The sequence below is a fragment of the Chroicocephalus ridibundus genome, chromosome 5, assembly GCF_963924245.1.
Source record: "Chroicocephalus ridibundus chromosome 5, bChrRid1.1, whole genome shotgun sequence".
Classification (NCBI taxonomy): domain Eukaryota; kingdom Metazoa; phylum Chordata; class Aves; order Charadriiformes; family Laridae; genus Chroicocephalus; species Chroicocephalus ridibundus.
The window spans coordinates 70,011,131-70,028,611 of NC_086288.1; the positions used below are offsets into that span (position 1 = coordinate 70,011,131).

Here is a 17,481-nt window from a genome sequence, read left to right on the forward strand (position 1 = left end):
GACAGAGAGAACAAGAGCACTCAAGTCTGGAAATAGAAGGGAGCATACACTGATAAAGTGGAGCAGTAATTATTTGGAGTGACCTGAATCAGTGTCATCAGCCAAAAGGATGGCAAAGTTATTATTCCCATGCAACCACATTTCCATCTAATCTGCTTAGAAGCTTGTGCTATTAGAAAGAAAACTATAACATGCAGGTGAGGCAGAAAAATTCCCAAATTTATTTCAGACTTTAGAAGCTTATATTCAGGAGTCTTTATCTCTCTTTTTTATTTTTAAATATTTAAATTTTATGACATCGGTACCTAGAGTCACAGAACACCCTGTCAAATTCCGCTGCATTACCCTTCTAGACTAAATTCAGGTTTAACCTCTGTGCTGTATTCCAAGTCACAGCATGTATAAATCTTCCCATTTGATACACTCACTCTGCCAGCCCCTCCTGTACTCCAAAACACATCTCCCCATAACAGCAGTATCATTTTTAAAGAGCATCAGCTTCAAGTTTCTCTTTACAGTCATGAAGTGGCTGAGTCTGGGCTTCTTAAGGTATGTCTTTATTGCACAGTGGCTCCTGACTCACTCAGTTTTAGTTGCTAGCTTATTTGCTTGTTCGTCTCCTTTTACACAGGCCCCGGTGCTTTTCTAGCCAAGATCACTCAGTCTAGATTTTCTCCAGGTTAGATTTCAGGAGCCCCTTTGGCTTATGTTGGTAAACATGTCAACTTGCCAGTAAAAGTACAAATTATGAGAGGCGGCTCTCCTTCAATACCTTCCCACATCCCAAATGTTGAAAAAATCCAAATTCTCATCATTTCCTGGAAGAAAGAATATCGGAGGTTAAAGTCCTTCCTCATCAAGGACATGTGAAATGGCTGCAGAACTCACACTGGCGTGACCAAGGAACTGTGATAACACATACGTAATACATAGAGGATTTCACCCCTTGGCTACACGCTACTTTCTCTAAGCCAAAACAGACACTGTCACAGTGCTTATTTCCCTTGTTAATTGTTTAATGAAGATTTGGGTAGCATGCCAGAGCCCACTGAAGTCAGTGAAAAAGGCTTCTCCTGGTGCTGGCCAACTTCAGAGGAAGCCTTTGGAGAATGACCGCCTCTCCCTGTAGTCAGCCGTGGCAAAAAGAGTTGGCACCCTGGAGCTGACAGAAACCAGGATGAAGCTCTGGGAAGAACAGTCTTGCTTGTTCTGTGCCAAACGCTCACTGTCACCAGAGGTTGGCACCCTCCCAAGGCTTGCTGCTATCAGAGCAAAGTATGACATTCACACGTTCCCAACTCCCAAAGGCTGATGGAGCTCCTCTAGAGATCAACAGACTTAAGAAAGCATTGAAAATGATGGCCCTTTCAGATAGACTAATTTTACTGTCTGTGTATAGTGAGTGCTTGGTTATTAAAGTCCTGGATTGTACAGTCATTAAAAATGGAGCTACAGTTCTATTATCTTTTGCTAGACTTGTACTTTGCAGTCAAGCATGACAGGAACCAATGGTAGGAAAAGGTAGTGCCTTTATTTAATAGAGCTGTGCATGCTCTTAATGCATTTTTTGCAGCAAGAGCCTCAAATATATTTTTAATAGGTAATGCTGTATGAAATTCTGTAATAGCATTTGAGAAGATTGTGACACACTGTCAAAAAAACTAGACAGCATTCTAATCCTTCTATCAACCAGCCAGCAGTTCCTATTTTAAGCCAGGTGAAATAACTATGAAGTACAGGAAATTAATGTTTATCCAGGCTGCTGTAATATTATCAAAAAAACTAGCACGGATTATTAAGATCAGCTGGAGGTTGTGTGTATGTTAACACCCTAAGTACCCAGGGTGCAGAAGAACAGGTAGGCACACTTTTTCTTTACACTTCCCCCATCCCCATGGTTGCTGAAATGCAGGGAAAGGAGGAAAGAGAGGTGTGGGTCCGAGACACAGCAGAAATCAGACTGGCTGCCAAGCTGCCTTTTTTCTATTCTTAACATTTTTTTGTTTGTCAGGACAACCCATGGGATGGTCATGGATAATAAACGTCTTGCTAAACAGGAGGCCTGGCAAACAACGAGTTCATGCCTTGACCCAACAGAGAATCATATTAATACTGAAATCAAACAGGTAGCCCCCAAAAGAGCAAAAAATAATAACACGGACAGTAATGAGGCAATCTTTTTTAAAATCCCATTTTAACATGCTAGTGACTTGTCAGTTACTCTTCTGTTATATAGTTAATAATAATAAAAAAGGTCTTCGATTAAGGCTGTGTAATGTGCCTACAAGAAGTGTACTGTAGCACTGAAAAGTCCCACAGCTGAGTCACTTGAATGTCTCCAAGCTACTTTACAGACAGCAGTGTTTCCCAGAATCTGCTCTAAAACATACTCCCAGGACACTCCCAAAGCCTGGATTAAGCAGCCTCAAATTTGTCTTTTATGGTGCCTGTGACAAGAGAATTCCCCTCTGGCTGTCCACGGGACTTTCAGAACCCATCAAGGCTTGGAAAAGGCTGTGGAAAGGCTACATATTTGTGACCGGAATCTGCTTTTGAATATTAAATTAACAAGGTTGGGTTTTCTTTACAGGCAGAAAATACAAAACGGTATCTTTTTTTTCTTTGAAACAATGCCTAATATGAGTTTAATTAGAATCCAGTTTCTTAAAGTGCATGTTCTTCTAAGCAGATACTATGGCTTCATGAAAATGCAGACATCTACTACAGAATATTATTTTAAAACAATTGGTTGTTTTATAAATAGCATATTATGCAGTAGCAAACAAGATTATCTCTTCATTTTTTTATGGTCAACTAAAGACAAAATGCCTGTACAAAAATAAAGGATTCTCTGACAGCTTTTAGCACCCAGCAGATGGAAAGGGATTATTAAGGATGTGACCATCCCCTTATCTCAAGCAACAGGCATTTATATTTCTCCCTTCTCATCTTTATTTATTTAGCTAGTTTTCCATGAGGAAATATCTTCCCTTTTGTTCAGAAACTGCATGAGGCAATGCAGTACCAAGTTTAAACGTTTAAAGATCTAGTAGAAATAAGTTCACTGTTTGGTACTCAATTAACACTACAGATGCTGATAAGGACAGTCCATGAAAGGCCACGGCATGCTCTCAGGATGGCAGAGGGGTTTTATCAACACAGCACTGAATCTCAGGCTCAAAATCCTGTTGTTCCTCATTTATGTACTCCATACTACAACTGGTCCTTAGCCTCTTTTCATCCAGAGGGACTTCCTTCCTCATTCAGTGAGCCTATAAATTCTGAAAAATATAAATTACCTGAAATAATGAGAATAAAAACACACCTACAGTAGCCTTTAGATTGTCACTCAGAAGGAAACATCTAGAACATTAGGCTGGTGTATTCAGGGCAGGAATCGTCCCTTCAATCCACCTCTAAATTCTTAGAGATAACTGCAGACTCTCCTTCCCACCCCCCCCATTCCCTTTCTGCTCTCTGGTGGTGTGCTGCAAGGCTCACACACTTGAGGGAATGGAAAAGGATGGCTCTAATAAATCCCAATCTCCTGACAGAAGTGGTCTGAAGAACCTATTATCTTTGGACAGTTGAGAATGGATACAAGAAAGAAAAAGCAAGGAATGTGCTGGAAGACAACTACCTCTCTTGGATGAGAGAATCAGCACCAAGCAATGGAGACCAACAAAGAGAAGAAGAACTAATGACAGGACAATCTTCCAGTCAGTAGATACATTGCTCTTCTGGCATTCAGGTATTTAAGGGAGTAAGAGGATGCAATTTTTTTTAAATTAAAACAGAAGAAGGCATTAAACGCAGATAGGTAACTCCAGGAAACTACATTCACATGAAAGATCACAAACGCAAGCTATAAACGCTTCAAGAAAAAAAAAATAGGAGTTTCAAAAAACATCTTATCCATCTTTCCAGGTAGAATATATCTTCTGTATAAACCTCTCCACTGAGAGCAAATATGTTAGAAATTATGTGACCTATGAAACAGAGCACTGTACTAGGCTTGGAGACACAGATCTGTTCCATTACCAATGGCGGATCATACCTCCCGGTTACTTCAGGCTGATGTACCTTTTGTACTTACTCAGACATAAAAGTTGTCCCTTTTGCAAAGGACCCTGAGTTCTCTGATACGTTTTCAGTGTCCCTGATGTAAGAAAAGCCATGATGTACATATAATGGACATGTAGGTTTTAGAGGGTACATCAGTTTTTAGCTGATTCTTCTTCTATAGGTGTCAGAACATAATGAAGATCAGTGGTCAATAGCACCGAATTTGGATTGCAATCAACTCTATTAGTCATAACACTACAGAGCTACAAGTTAACTTACAGTTTGTAAAAAAGCACCGATTAAGCAGATGGAACATGAGGCATCCTTGTTTTCCCCAAACCAATTGCAGATTAGGATGCATGATCTCTACTGATTCAACAAAAAAAATGCATGTGCAGGAACAAATATGTATGTATGAACATAAAAAATAAATGTAATTTGGTCAGATGGAACTAAATCCAATCTCTGACCGCAGCGACACAACTCTACTAAAATGTTCAATGTCCTCTGATGTGCGCCATGATCCCAGGTAAGGGGGAAATTGATTTACACTGCTTTCACAGAGTTAACTGCTCTAATTATTAAATAGCCCTCAACATATGGCAAGGAATTATGGAATGTAAATCAAGAGCCATGTGCTACAAAGTAATCAAACAAATGGCTCCCAAACAGCAACACCGCTTCCAGAAGGTTAGCAGAATCGTACCTTCCTGATGTGCAGACAATTTCAGAAAACTAGTGCTGACACACTTCGCATTATAAAGCAAACTATTATTAGGATGACAGTGGTAAACAAAACTTCCTTTAGCTTGTGATTAATTTAATTTGAACATTAACCTGAAAAAAACAGACATAAAAATGTGTTTAAAGATTAATCTTGGCATATTAAAGTGCTTTGATTCTTATCATTAAAATTTATTAGACTTTTGACAGTATTAATTCAAAAATCTTCTGCCGATGCTTTAATTTAGCAGGCTGGTGAATTGTACAGCAACACAAAACGTTATCCGATATATCCTCTATAGCCGCTTCTTGAGACAGATGACTCATAGTTGAAAAATATTAATGCCATAAATTTAAATGCACGCATATACCATAATGATAAAACTGCTTACGTTATTCTACTTTCAAGTTTCCAAAGGGTATTTTAAAAAACCATCATTCAGCTACCTTAACCTGCCAGTTGTTTAAAAGTGGCCAATGTTTAGCATCACCATTTTATCTCCCTCCTTCACTCGCCATCTCTTTTGTCCTGCCCTTTCCCCGGTTCCCTGCTTATAGTGGTTTTCCACCTTGGCTTGTATTACCCTAACGCTAGGGTAGTGAAAAAGAGTGGGATATTCTACTTGATATCTGTTTCTTGGAGTCTTTAGAAGCTACTGTTAGATACTAATAGTAGTCACTAATAAGAGCTACTAATACCAACAATTAATACAGACTAAAATACTGTAAAAAACAAAGCAGATGCAGTTTTAATGTACAGGCAATTATAATGCCCTTCTGCATGATCCTTGTTGATGAAATACCTCTCTCCCTACACACTACTCATTCTAAAAATCGGATGCACTAGGTTGTGCGTTGAAAAGGTTATTGTTAAAAATGGTCAGGAAATGGTGGCACTCCAAGAAAGCAGAAGCAGGAATATGTAGTCAGGAGTACTGCCAGAAGCAACAGATCCATCTCAGACCACTCAACAACACCAACAAAATTGTACTGGCACAAAAGGAAGGACATGCAATCTGTGCGTAGAGAAGGATCTTTGCTTTTCTGCCTACCCAGGAACCTGCCTTCGCATCATTTCAACCTCCCCGATCCAGCTTCATTAGCTATGAAATCTTTTGGGCAGCTGGATGTAAGCAGCTGTGCCTGGGAGGAGGGGAAGGCAGGTCTGGGTTTCATACCACACCAAAACCAAAAAGCGAAATTAGACAGCTGCATCTACACAGCATGTCTGGCCTGGATTTGGGGAAAGCTACATTTAGACGGAGTGACATAAATTCACGGAATTTTGTTCAAAGAAGGTGGGCATTTTCTAGAAGAATGTATGAAATAGGTATTTAGAAAGGGAAAAGGCAACTATGAAAACAGAAGAAGAAAAAAGGAAGACCTCCCTCAGGACGCTTCAGAAGGGCAGGGTTTGGAGGCTCCCGGGTGCTTGCTGAGGAGGTGTTGAGCTCTAGGATACGCAGTGTTGTACAGCTTTCCAGTTCCCTCTACACGGCCCATCTAATGATGACAAAGTAAACTGGGAACGATTCGATGAAATACAGTGCCTCTCCTTCAAAATACTGTCTTTTCCCATATTTAACCCTTTTCAGGACTCCAGTGGGAGTAGAAAAACGTGGCTAGAGTCACTTTCAGTCACAGATTCTGCTGAATGTTAGAAAATCCAAGGCAAAGACCATAAAAAAGGCTGTCCTCTGCATTTTTCCAGACCATGCCCATTTACCCCAAATCTTCTATTCATCACAGTGGATGGTTCCAGTGGAACAATAAGCTCAAGAGTGGTACAACGCTGTGCATTCTGCTGTCCTTAGGCAGTATAAACCTTTCATTTAAACAGGTATTTTTATTAGCTTTATCTTCCAGAACTGACATTCTAAATTTTATTTTTTCACAGTTGCCAATTAAGATGGATAACTTCAGCCATTACTTCAGTGTCTTGCTGGTTGTAGGTCACAGAATCTTAGAATAATTCTGTTTAAAAAGCACCTGCGGAAGGCCCAAAGCAGAGCCAGCTCTGAAGACAGATCAGGTTGCCCAGGTCACCATCTGTCAAATTTTGAATGTCTCCACAAAGATGGAGACTCCGCCACTTCTCCGAGCAACCATTACCTCTGCAACTGTGTTGAAAATCACCACTATTGGCCTAATAGTTATGAGCTTGCTAGTAAAGGTAAAGGGCGGGGGGAGTATTATTTCGTCGTTTTTTTGTCATTTTAGGTTACGCCTCATAAATAAAAATAATATTGTTCCATTGTTTTCACCACAACCAGGCCTTGAATGGAGTAGAAGCCTGTTGTGCTATGCAGAATATAAATACATAGTAAGAGGTCTGTCTCATGGCGGTTGTTAATTTATGGGGTGCTAAAATACAGAAAATATACTTAAATATATGTTAAATAGATATTTGCCATTAGAGGCTGCAAGAGCTAAGGTTAAAAAAACACAACCTTTTAGTGTAACCTAGAATACTATTAAATTTGTATTACAAAATGTGTCTTTGTTGCTACAGAATGACTAACATTTTTTTTTTTCATTGTAAGCAACGCATACATCGATTTCTACATTTTAAATTCACTTTTTGCTTGGTTAAAATCCACTACTAAAAATCCATGAAATCCATTAAAATCCCCCAAAGATATCCTGGATGAATTTCTAATGCGCTTAAATATTTCTGAAAACGTTTCGGAGTTAGATTATTTAAATAATAATTATATTTCCAATTCAGGTGGCATTACACAAATTGTACCATTTCACAAGGGTAATAAAAATTTTGGAACTATAATATCACAGTCCTTTGGTACTTGGCTATTAAAACTAGTCAGCCTGAGTGAGAAGGAGCTCTATATTTCGGATGGCAAACTCGTCTCAAGATTTATGTAACATGATAAGAGGCCTCAGTGGGAAGCAGTCAACAGCAGAACACCTTGGGTATCAGCAAGGCCACTGCTTTTCAACCAGTTTCTAAATAACCCAGAATAAACGTAATGCTGAAAAAGGGCGATGTTTGCCTTAGCCCATCAAATCTGGCTGAAAAATTAAACCATCCCGTCAGCCTGATTTACAATGAGCTCCAATGAGCTCCACAGAAATCGGCAGTATCTGCTTTCATGTCTTCCTTGCAGCTGAGATAAAAGTAAGCAAAGCCTTAATTCAGCCTTGGTGTCATCAGCAGTATTTCTAGCATTAGGAGCGAATGCTGATGCTTTGCCAGGAGAAGAGAAAAAAAAAAAAAGAAAAATTAAAAAAAAAAAAAAGAGAGGAAAAAAGTACTGAATATACATGTTCGGTGAACTGGGAGATCCTCCCAGACAAGCTCCTTTATAGGCACGTAAACTTTCCTGTAAAGTACCTAGATTTTTGTTAACTGTTTAGAAGCATAGCATTTTGCTACTTTTTACAGTGCAACACATTCCCCTATTGCAATGCTCTGCACAGCTGTAACATTAATTTTATTTTTATATCTTCACTGTTGATTTATCCACACTCTTTCAATAAATAAATAAATAAAATAAATAAGCTTTGTCCAGCTCCTCAGCCACTAGACTACCCTACATCATTTCCGATGGTTCGTGCTTCAGTATCACAACAATTTGTGAGGGTTTTTTATCCTTCCACTTTCCTAATGATTCATTCCCTAGAATGCTTACAGCTACTGAGCTAGTTCTGCTCTTGGATTTTAGCACCATCTGCATGCCCTGGATAACTAATTAAATGAGATTTTCATATCCTCCCCTCTATTGCTTTTCCATTTTTCACAAGGAATGCTTTTTTGCCAATATACATTATCGACAGCTCTAACATAAATTAATCTGAGGTTCTCGCTGACTCCTCTGAAAGCACTATTATGGCCAGATTCCATGTGACCCTTCCAGGTAGGCCCAAGAAAGTGCATACAGTGGTTTACTCCTTTGTATCCCGGCATAGCTACATAGATAGTGGGCTTTCAGAAAACGCAAGTGCTGCTCTGAATCACTCCGCACTAGCACCAGCAGGGAGACATTACCATTTCCAAAAGATGAAGCTGGAGCAAAGAAGGGCTAAGGAAGCAACCAGAACTGAGCAGGGCAACTGCACTTCTTTCCTTTGAAAACAGTAGTGAAAGCTTTCCCGTAGTGTTCTGCAGCAGAAACAGTTGAAGGACCTTCTTTTATGATACCCTGAATGCACATCAAGCATGGTGAGGCTGACAAACACCGCTAAGTTTTGAATGCCCAGGTAGGGGACTGCGACAGCTACAAATTCTTCTAAAGCTGATCAAAAACTCTGAATCACTGAGATATATAAATATACTGCCCTAAATTTAACATATTCCAGATTATCAGCATATGATCACAGCCTGGTTTCATGGCAACTGAAGACATACAACTCTCTGATAAACACACGCAGACACACACACACACATATATATATATATCTCCTGATCTGAGGGGAAAAAGAAAGGGTTTTCAGTGGGAAAATGTTTTTTTCCCTTTTAGCTCATATTGGTGAGCACACCATACAACTTTTGATCCCAGAGTCTGATACTCTACACTACTGCACCGATTCTGTGCAATGATGCATCCAGTGCTGCAAAGGTGAATGACCATACCCCCAAGTGCCCACTGCTCACCATCTCTCTCACAGCAATAATCCTTCTCCATGCTCTTCGGTTTTCCTGCTCAATTTATTTACAAAATCTTGGGGGTAAAAAAAGGTTTTGGTATGTCTATAAGTGAAACACAATGGAGAGTCTTATTTAAAGTAATCAGAACATCTGAAAGTCATTTTGCAGCAGAGATGGATCTTTCAAAATGGAACCACAGTGGCATTTAGTTTTCACCTACCTACTGTCTCATCTTCCTCAGTTTTTTTTAAGAACCAAAATTGACCTCTCTGGCTACAGTGAGAATGCCATTCCGAAGCTGGTGAGATTGACCAGAGCTTGTGGAAAGATCCTCAAAATGGTATAAATTTGCATAGCTCTTTTCGATATCAATATGGCAGTTGAAAATCTGGTCTTCAGGCTATGAAGTCCAGTCCTCCGTCCTCGTCACTACCCTTTGTGGGTTTTTTTCAAGATTTGAATTTTGTATTTTCTAAGTCTTGTATTCAATTATATTTTATAAATTTGGGAGAGTAAAACAGACAGAAGTTCTATAGCTGCTGGAAATGAGCAATTTCAAACGTGAGAAAGCAGAGCAGGCTGAATAGCTTATGGAGATGGTAAGACTACTCAATTACCCAACATGATATCAATATCCGAGCACCATCTCCGTTCCTTCTCTCTTCCTTCCTCTTTTTCATCTCTAAAAAGCAGCTACTATTTTAAAAAATATATATGCTTTTGCTGATGGACCTAATACACAAGAACATCAACATACTAAAAGAGGGGATTGCCTTAATCAGTGTCCCTTTTTCTTTTAATTAGGTCTGTCCATGGGGCAGAGGAAAGCAGGCAGAGCAGACATAATTCAACCACCTCCAGATTTGAAGGCAGCTGTATCTCAGCTTCAGTATTCTGTTGTCTCATTACTTGAAGATCTAAATTCTCTTTTGGTCCCTTGCTTAGCTTTAGTGTCCATTGTTTTGTGGAGTTCTTTTTCTATATGCTAATAAAAATCAAAGGATTTATGGAAAAGTGGCTACCCTAAGTGTCTTGCAAACATTACAGCAAACAAATAGAAGAAAATACCTTAATGATTTTGAGAAAAACCATAAACAATCAAACTCTTTATGAATTGTCATTTGCATGGCTGTATTTCATACAAATTGGGAAATGACATACAAATGACAGAAGGAATTTGTTTTGAAACCAAACTTGTAATTTTTTTTGATGTCTAAACAGAAATGGCATGGAATGTTTGTGTGAAATGGTTCATGTCACAACTGCAAATGCAGTCGAGAGTGTTCCAGCTGCAATCCTGTGCTTAGCATAAAATGAATACAGAGGAAAATTCACCTCCCCTTGAATACCCTCATGCCTATCCGTATCAACACCGTAAGTCAGGGTATTATCTAAATCATATGAGATGTCTCTGGCTTCAGGGGATAGTGTGGTGTCTTCTTTACCCTGCCCACACACATTTTGCAGGCTATTTCATCACTATAGTGTTCATACATCCTTCAAGGATCCCAGCTGCCAGGACAGCCAATAATCAACGGCCAAAACCTGTTTATACGACAGATCTGCATCACCAGTAAAAGTTAAAGCTGCCTCAACAGCCTAGAGAAAACAGTACTCAGTTCTGAAATGTATCGATATACCAGTAAAGCACCGAGTCACACCAAGTTGCCCAGTAAAATTAATTCTAAGTCTACCCCTAAATTCAAGAATGAATTCCCAAACAGGCAATTACTAAGTTGAATTTATATACAGTCTTTGAAGGAGCCTATACTTTTCCATTTTGTTGGTAACTAGCGAAAACGCCAGTGTTAAGCTAACACTTTTTGTCATCAAAAACATTTTTGAGATGGATAGTTCTTTACAATGAGACGAATTTTTGCTATAAGGCATCTCTGAAAATGTCTTTCACAACAGGTGAAAGTGAGCTGGTGAACAACTCTTGCTTTCAGAAGACTCTAAAAGAACCCATCTCAGACCCTGGACTATTTCTGTTGTAGCACGTTGGGCCAGATTGCGATCTCCGTCATAGTAGCATAGCAGGACAACACAAGCTGCTGTGCCAAAGTAAATGCTCTACCGGTTTCAATTGAATTGTTTCAGATTCATGTAAATGCAAGTGGAAGAGAACTGAGACCGAGTATATTAAATTAATGACGTGTGGCCTGGTCAAAATGCGGTAGTCTGCGCACAAACGCTTTTAGAAACTATCAGGACTCACTAGGCACATAGTATTTAAAAAAAAAAAAAAAAGAATTATTTCCATTTTTCTTTTCAGAGTACAGATTAATAGAGAAAAAGGAATAAAGTGCGACAAAATTCCTGGAATATGAAACTCCGTAATTACTCAGCATTACGTGCAAAAGCATTGTTTGGTATTTTTCATATCATGGATTATCACAACTGGCTTTTACAAGTGTCCTTTTAAACTTCAAGAATCCATCCATCCACAACTGAAGGATTCTTGCAGATTAAGATTAATGTATCATGAATCATCACGGTTTAATATGCATGACACAGTTTCATTTCACACATGTTCTGCATGGGTTGATTGCCATGTATGCCAATATCAAACAGATGTTAATTCTTTAATTTTTATGCTCCCAAAGTATATTTTAATTGCCTAGGAGGCCTGGCAAAGAAAAAGAGGGAGGTATTTTGACGTAGATTTAGTAGAAAACCTAAAATAAAAATCCATTAGGAAAAAAAAAATTAAAATTCATGTTTTCAGAAATATAAATGTTAATATTAAAAAGAATACATGATATGCAAAGGAATTGCAGACTGTTCTCATTAACTAGCACATTCCTTTTTGTAAACAAGAAAAGAATTTTTCATTATTTTTGTAATAAACCCCATGATTTTAAACACCTTGCCAATTAAACACAAGCTTTGTGAGATGAAATGTTTCGGCAAGTCACCCGCAAGGCATTGTATGTTTATACTACGTTTAAATTCTTAAATTTGGGTATTTTGCAAAGAAATCGAATCTCCGTGGAAAACATCACTGCATAAATTCTCACATCAACAGCGCCCTACGTCTCATTTTATGGATCACCTAAATTAAAAAGTCCTTAAATATAAAATAAGTCGCCACTTGTTCAGAGGCCAGGAATGGAAATGAAAAGATAACCCAGGTTAAGATTAATGCATAATGAGAAAGCTGGTTCCAGCCAGCGCCAGCTCCCACTTTATGCTGTGTCAGGTGCAAGCCAAAGATGCTCCAGAACCGGAGCAGCAGCAGAGCCACAGGTCAGGATGGAAGAGCGTTGGCTAAAAACTGTGAGCTTTAACTAATTCCTCATTTGATCCAATGGAGTGGTTGTTAGCTTAATTTCCATGGAAGTCGGGGCAGGTCCCTAGCTTTGGGCCTGATCGTACTGAAATCAACAGGAAGAGGAACGGCTCCCCGGGATTTTGCACGAGAATTAGTTTTAGCAAGCTGAAACAGTCTCCAGCTTGAAAATTACAATTACCAAAACTGTTACGAATAATAAAAATAGTAACAGTGTTATATTCGATACATAAATATTTATGTTAGATAGTATAAATAGCAGATAGAATATCTACAATAGTAGTAGATAAAATTATATCAAAACCAGGACATTCTGCCCCTCCCCATACCACAGAGCTCTTTTTGCACAGCAATACTTCCAACACCAAACAAATTATTTACATTTCTTGATTACATCCTTACATGAGCTGGCATACAGCTTTAAAATGAAAATTTGAACTGACATTTTGAAAAATAAGTGACAGTCATGGCACAAGAGGGCAGTGACCTCTGTCCTCCAGTATTCCCTTTTTTCTTTTTTTTTTTTTCCTGCCCAAATACATGCAAAGTACCCAGAAACAAAAATGCTAATTGCCAGGGAAACCCTAATTCCAAGGAAGTCAAAAATACAACATTCTCATTTAATTTAGTGGGACAAGGAATGAATCTAAAATGTGGATTTTACGCACACCACACAAAAGACTTGTGCAGATTTCTGAAAACACACTCTCATCGCATTGCAGGCAATCAAGCCTGCAACCCTTGCTCAACCAAAATTCCCTGACTGGAATAGCAGCTTCAGATGTTATTTTTGTTCTCATTCTGGTTTACTATGTTAAATCGTCAGATTTTTTTTTCTTTTTACTTAAGATAAACGTGTGAAAGTGCCTCCTTTCCATTCATAGATGTTATCTTCCTCAAACTTCAAATGATTCAGCTGGGTGAATACAGAGTTATAAATAATTTATCAAGATACATACCAGTTGTTAAAGGAGAAAAAAAAAAAAAAGCCCCGAAGGAAGAATATCACTGCATAAAATCTGAACATTAAAAATTATTTTTCAAAATCAATCTTTAATTGCTTTTATTACCTCCTAGTCCAGGTCTGAGACGATTATCATAACCATCCAGAAGTCTGTCTAGAATTCTTGTGAAGATGGTGATGTTATTCTTAGCTTCGTCTTCCAGGGAGTCAGCCAGCACTGATCTAAATGGACATTTCACATTTTAGAAAGTGCTAGATATGTTTTAATGTACACTCAACATGCAGTTTTTGCAGGCTGGCCTTGAATATTTAACTGGCTGCCTTCTAACAGGAAAGGTGTAGTTAGGAGTATACGAATACACAATTCACACATCACATGTTCGGAAACATAAGAGTCGACGATACACTATTTAAAATTTCTAGGAATTCATTTTCTGGTAGCTTTTACTTCTAGTCAACATCGCGTCACCGCAAGGGCTCCTTCAAGCTCCGCTAACGCATTTGGCTGTGCAGGTACAAAAGCCCAAAAGAGCTTCCCGGCCCCCGGTGGCATGTCACTCCCAGACCCATCACCCCAGTTCCCACACACAAAACTGTCTCCTTCCAGCTCTATCCTGTCTGTCCTCACCTAAGGATACTCTATCTCTGGATAAATCCTGTGGATATGCTTCCACCCAATGGTCATGTAACGTACATGACCAGAAGAACTAACATGAGGGAAAACTCCAGCGATCATGCTCAGGGAGTCCTCTGATGTCAGCGTTTGGTGGGTGGGAACAACAATGCTGACGAGCAAGCTGCAGGCTAGCTGTGGATAGCCTTCATCTTCCTAAAATGCTGTCTTGTTATAAAAAAACCCACTATCTGCTGCCCCACTAGATGCAGACAAACCTTATAATAGTTGGATAGAAAAAAAAAAAAATCGTAAACGAAGCATTAAGAAGAATCTATAGATCGACGATTGTTTCAAACTTCCCCAATAAAGAAAGAGATGTTACAGCTTTTATGGGTCATATCTCCGTGGAAAACACCAAGGGCTGGAACATGAATCTGTTGCCCAGCCAGCTGTGGGGGCGAACAGTCCTCCCGGACCTGGACACCCGGACCAAGGGGGAAACACTCCCATGCCGAAAGCCTTGCACAAGTGAATGTTCTTCTGCCAACAATTTTAAGCGCCCTGCATGTGAAATGCATAAGCTCATCACTCTTACCTATTTAATACCAGAATATTAGTACCAAGGAAATAAAGCATCATGTGCTACACGCATTATCATTTAAACCTTTCTCAGCCATTCAGATTATTACCCTGAAATGTTTATTTGTCACCTGGAAATGAACTACTGATCGAGGCATGCCAAATGCCACAAAAACAAGCATGTTTTCTCCCTCCTCCTAACCAAAAGTAGGTTTGGGTGACGTTTTCCCTAGAGCAAGCGATAAAATGATTAAGGACAGGGCTTTATGTCGGTCTCCAGTTCAACAGCACGGAGGAAGTATTTAAATGTAAATCATTGCAGTCTGTGCTTTCCATCACACAAACCACGGAATCGCCCAAAACCAGATAACTTATAAAAGACATAACAAAACGTCATGTGTGATTTTGTCGGTGTGAGTTTTTTCTTAGTTTTAATTACTGGATGGCTCATTTTTAATTTTTAATTTACATTTATGTCTGTACTGTCAGTCCCTGCCATTTTTTAAGCTTCTTTTTGAGATACAACAGTTTTTTTTGAACTCAAGATCCCACTAAAAAAAAATTAGATCATACAATTATATCAAATTAGGGTCAAATCCTGCAAACTTTACTCAGGCATAAACTCCTTAATTACGCATGTAGTCTCTTTGACGTCAGTGAGATTACTCACTTGAGTAGGGTTCGCAGGATCTGGCCCACTGTGACTCAACTAATACTGCACCATAGTTAGGGAGAAAGTGCAATAGGAAACATAGTTGCAGGAAATATTGTGTTCACTGGGAAATAGATAAAAATAAACGCAGACTTTCAAAATCGTAGGAAACTTCGCATTATTTGGCTTGCGATCCTTACCACATTAGGACAAGACCTACTGCAGTCTGAACCAAAGCAGGTAAACCGAAGTTAGAAACTACAATTAATTGCGTGTTTAGGGGCTATAAGCACCACAAAACCATTACGTGATAAAAATTACTTTCTCTTATGTTGTCACTTTAGAAATGGAGAACTTTAAACAACATAAGAAAAGTTGATTAATAAATGAGGCTATTATTATGTGGGATTGTGAAGTTGTATGCTATCTCCACCTAGAGGTTTAAAGCTTAAGTATCATTTTGAATTCTGTTATGTTGACCAAAAAAAAGACAAAAAAAAAAAGGCATGCCCGTATTAAAAAATATGTGAGCGTTATTTTAGAGGCTGTGATTTGCTATTTGACTTCACGATAATCTATTTCTCCATCTTAACTGTTCTGTATGGTACAGGATCACAGCGATACAGTAACTCCAATTAATCTTTAAGATCCCAATAAGGCATTTAAAGGAATTATTTTTTTTAATGGTGAAATAAAGCATCAAACCACAAAACGTTTAAGGGCAAGAGATTAGGCTTATATGGTTCTTAGACCACCTTCTACTGCATTTGCTGTGGAAACTATGTAATACTGCATTCAGACAGCTAAGAAAGATTTTTTTATGACATTACTACATACTATACTTTTATAACCTCTCACGCAAGCTTACCCTTAGCAGATTGTAACATGCATGTTTGCACCGAGCAACAAAATGAAACGTCCTCTCACCTTGTTGGTAGCCACACCAATAAAACCAGCAGAACCAACTGCATCTCGGAGAGTGCCAGCTTCCTCTTCATCGCTGCTCTTCGCAAAACCTAACCGTGCAAGAAAAACACAAACCCGCTCTCAGCTACAGCCAGTCCCGGCCAAGCAGCGCTTTCAACTTAACCCGAGGAAAAAAAAAAAAAAAAAAAAAATGTCACTTCAGTGGAGAAAGGCAACCACTGGCTTTTCTGCAGCACTTTTCACTCCTAGCAACTTATGGTATCTCCATCTTTCCCAACGATCCTGCTCTGTGCAAAGAGGCAACGTATGATCAAAAGTGGCATGTGAGCAGACGCATCAGATGCTTTCCTTTGCCGTAAGCCGAAAGCCCCGAGACGAAAAGGAACAAAAAATAAATAATTTGTTAAAAAAACACCACCAAAAAAAAAAAAACCCCTATGCATAAAAAGACCGGGTTTTTTAACCATTCCTCGCCTCACTACGGCACACCGCAGCCGGGGGGGGCGGGCGGGGGGGGGGGACTCACGCCATTCGCAGGGGCTCGGTGCGGGGGGACCGCGGGCGAGCCGCCCCCAGCCGCCGCCACCGCCGGGCGCCCAACACGTTTGACGGCGGCTGAGCACGGCACCGGCGACAGCGCGGGGGAGCGGGGCGACGGGGGGCGGGGGGAAGGTAGCCCCCTCCTCCCCCCCCCCCCGCGCGCAGGGCGACAAGTTGCCGACCGCAGCGGAGCCCCGGGGACCCCTACCTGGGAGCGGGGAGAGGGGGGGGAAGGAGGGAAGGGATGGAGGGATGGAGGGATGGATGGATGGATGGAGGGCGCCGGCGGCGGGGAGCGCGGGGCGGCGGCGGGGAGCGCGCGCGCGCGCGGCGGGCGGTGCGCGGGGGCGGAGGCTTCCGCGGGGCGCGGTGCCGCTCCGCGGGGGTGGTTGTCGGGGCGTCGTGCCCACCGACTTCCAATACCCCCCCCAACCCCTCCCCGGGCCGGCGCGACGGGCAGGGAGGATGCAAGTCACCCTGCTAGGGGGTGGGGGGGCTTCCGCGGGCGCGGTAACTT

The 17,481-nt window shown here is 40.2% G+C and overlaps 1 protein-coding gene across 2 annotated transcripts in view; it reads right to left on the bottom strand.

Annotated features, from left to right (window-relative positions):
* GABRA2 (gamma-aminobutyric acid type A receptor subunit alpha2) overlaps window positions 1-17,271 on the bottom strand; it is a 63,895-nt gene extending 46,624 nt beyond the window's left edge. Inside the window, exons 1-3 of one of the 2 annotated variants that reach the window (XM_063335970.1) lie at window positions 17,173-17,271; window positions 16,425-16,513; window positions 13,757-13,872 (exon numbers count right to left, since the gene is read on the bottom strand). In XM_063335970.1, the coding sequence (XP_063192040.1) occupies window positions 13,757-13,872; window positions 16,425-16,495 (187 nt within the window). In that variant the 5' untranslated portion in view covers window positions 16,496-16,513; window positions 17,173-17,271. Of the gene's footprint in view, window positions 1-13,756; window positions 13,873-16,424; window positions 16,514-16,950; window positions 17,101-17,172 lie in introns of those variants that run through there. The other variant, XM_063335969.1, reaches the window with a different exon arrangement.
* Window positions 17,272-17,481: the final 210 nt, after the last annotated feature.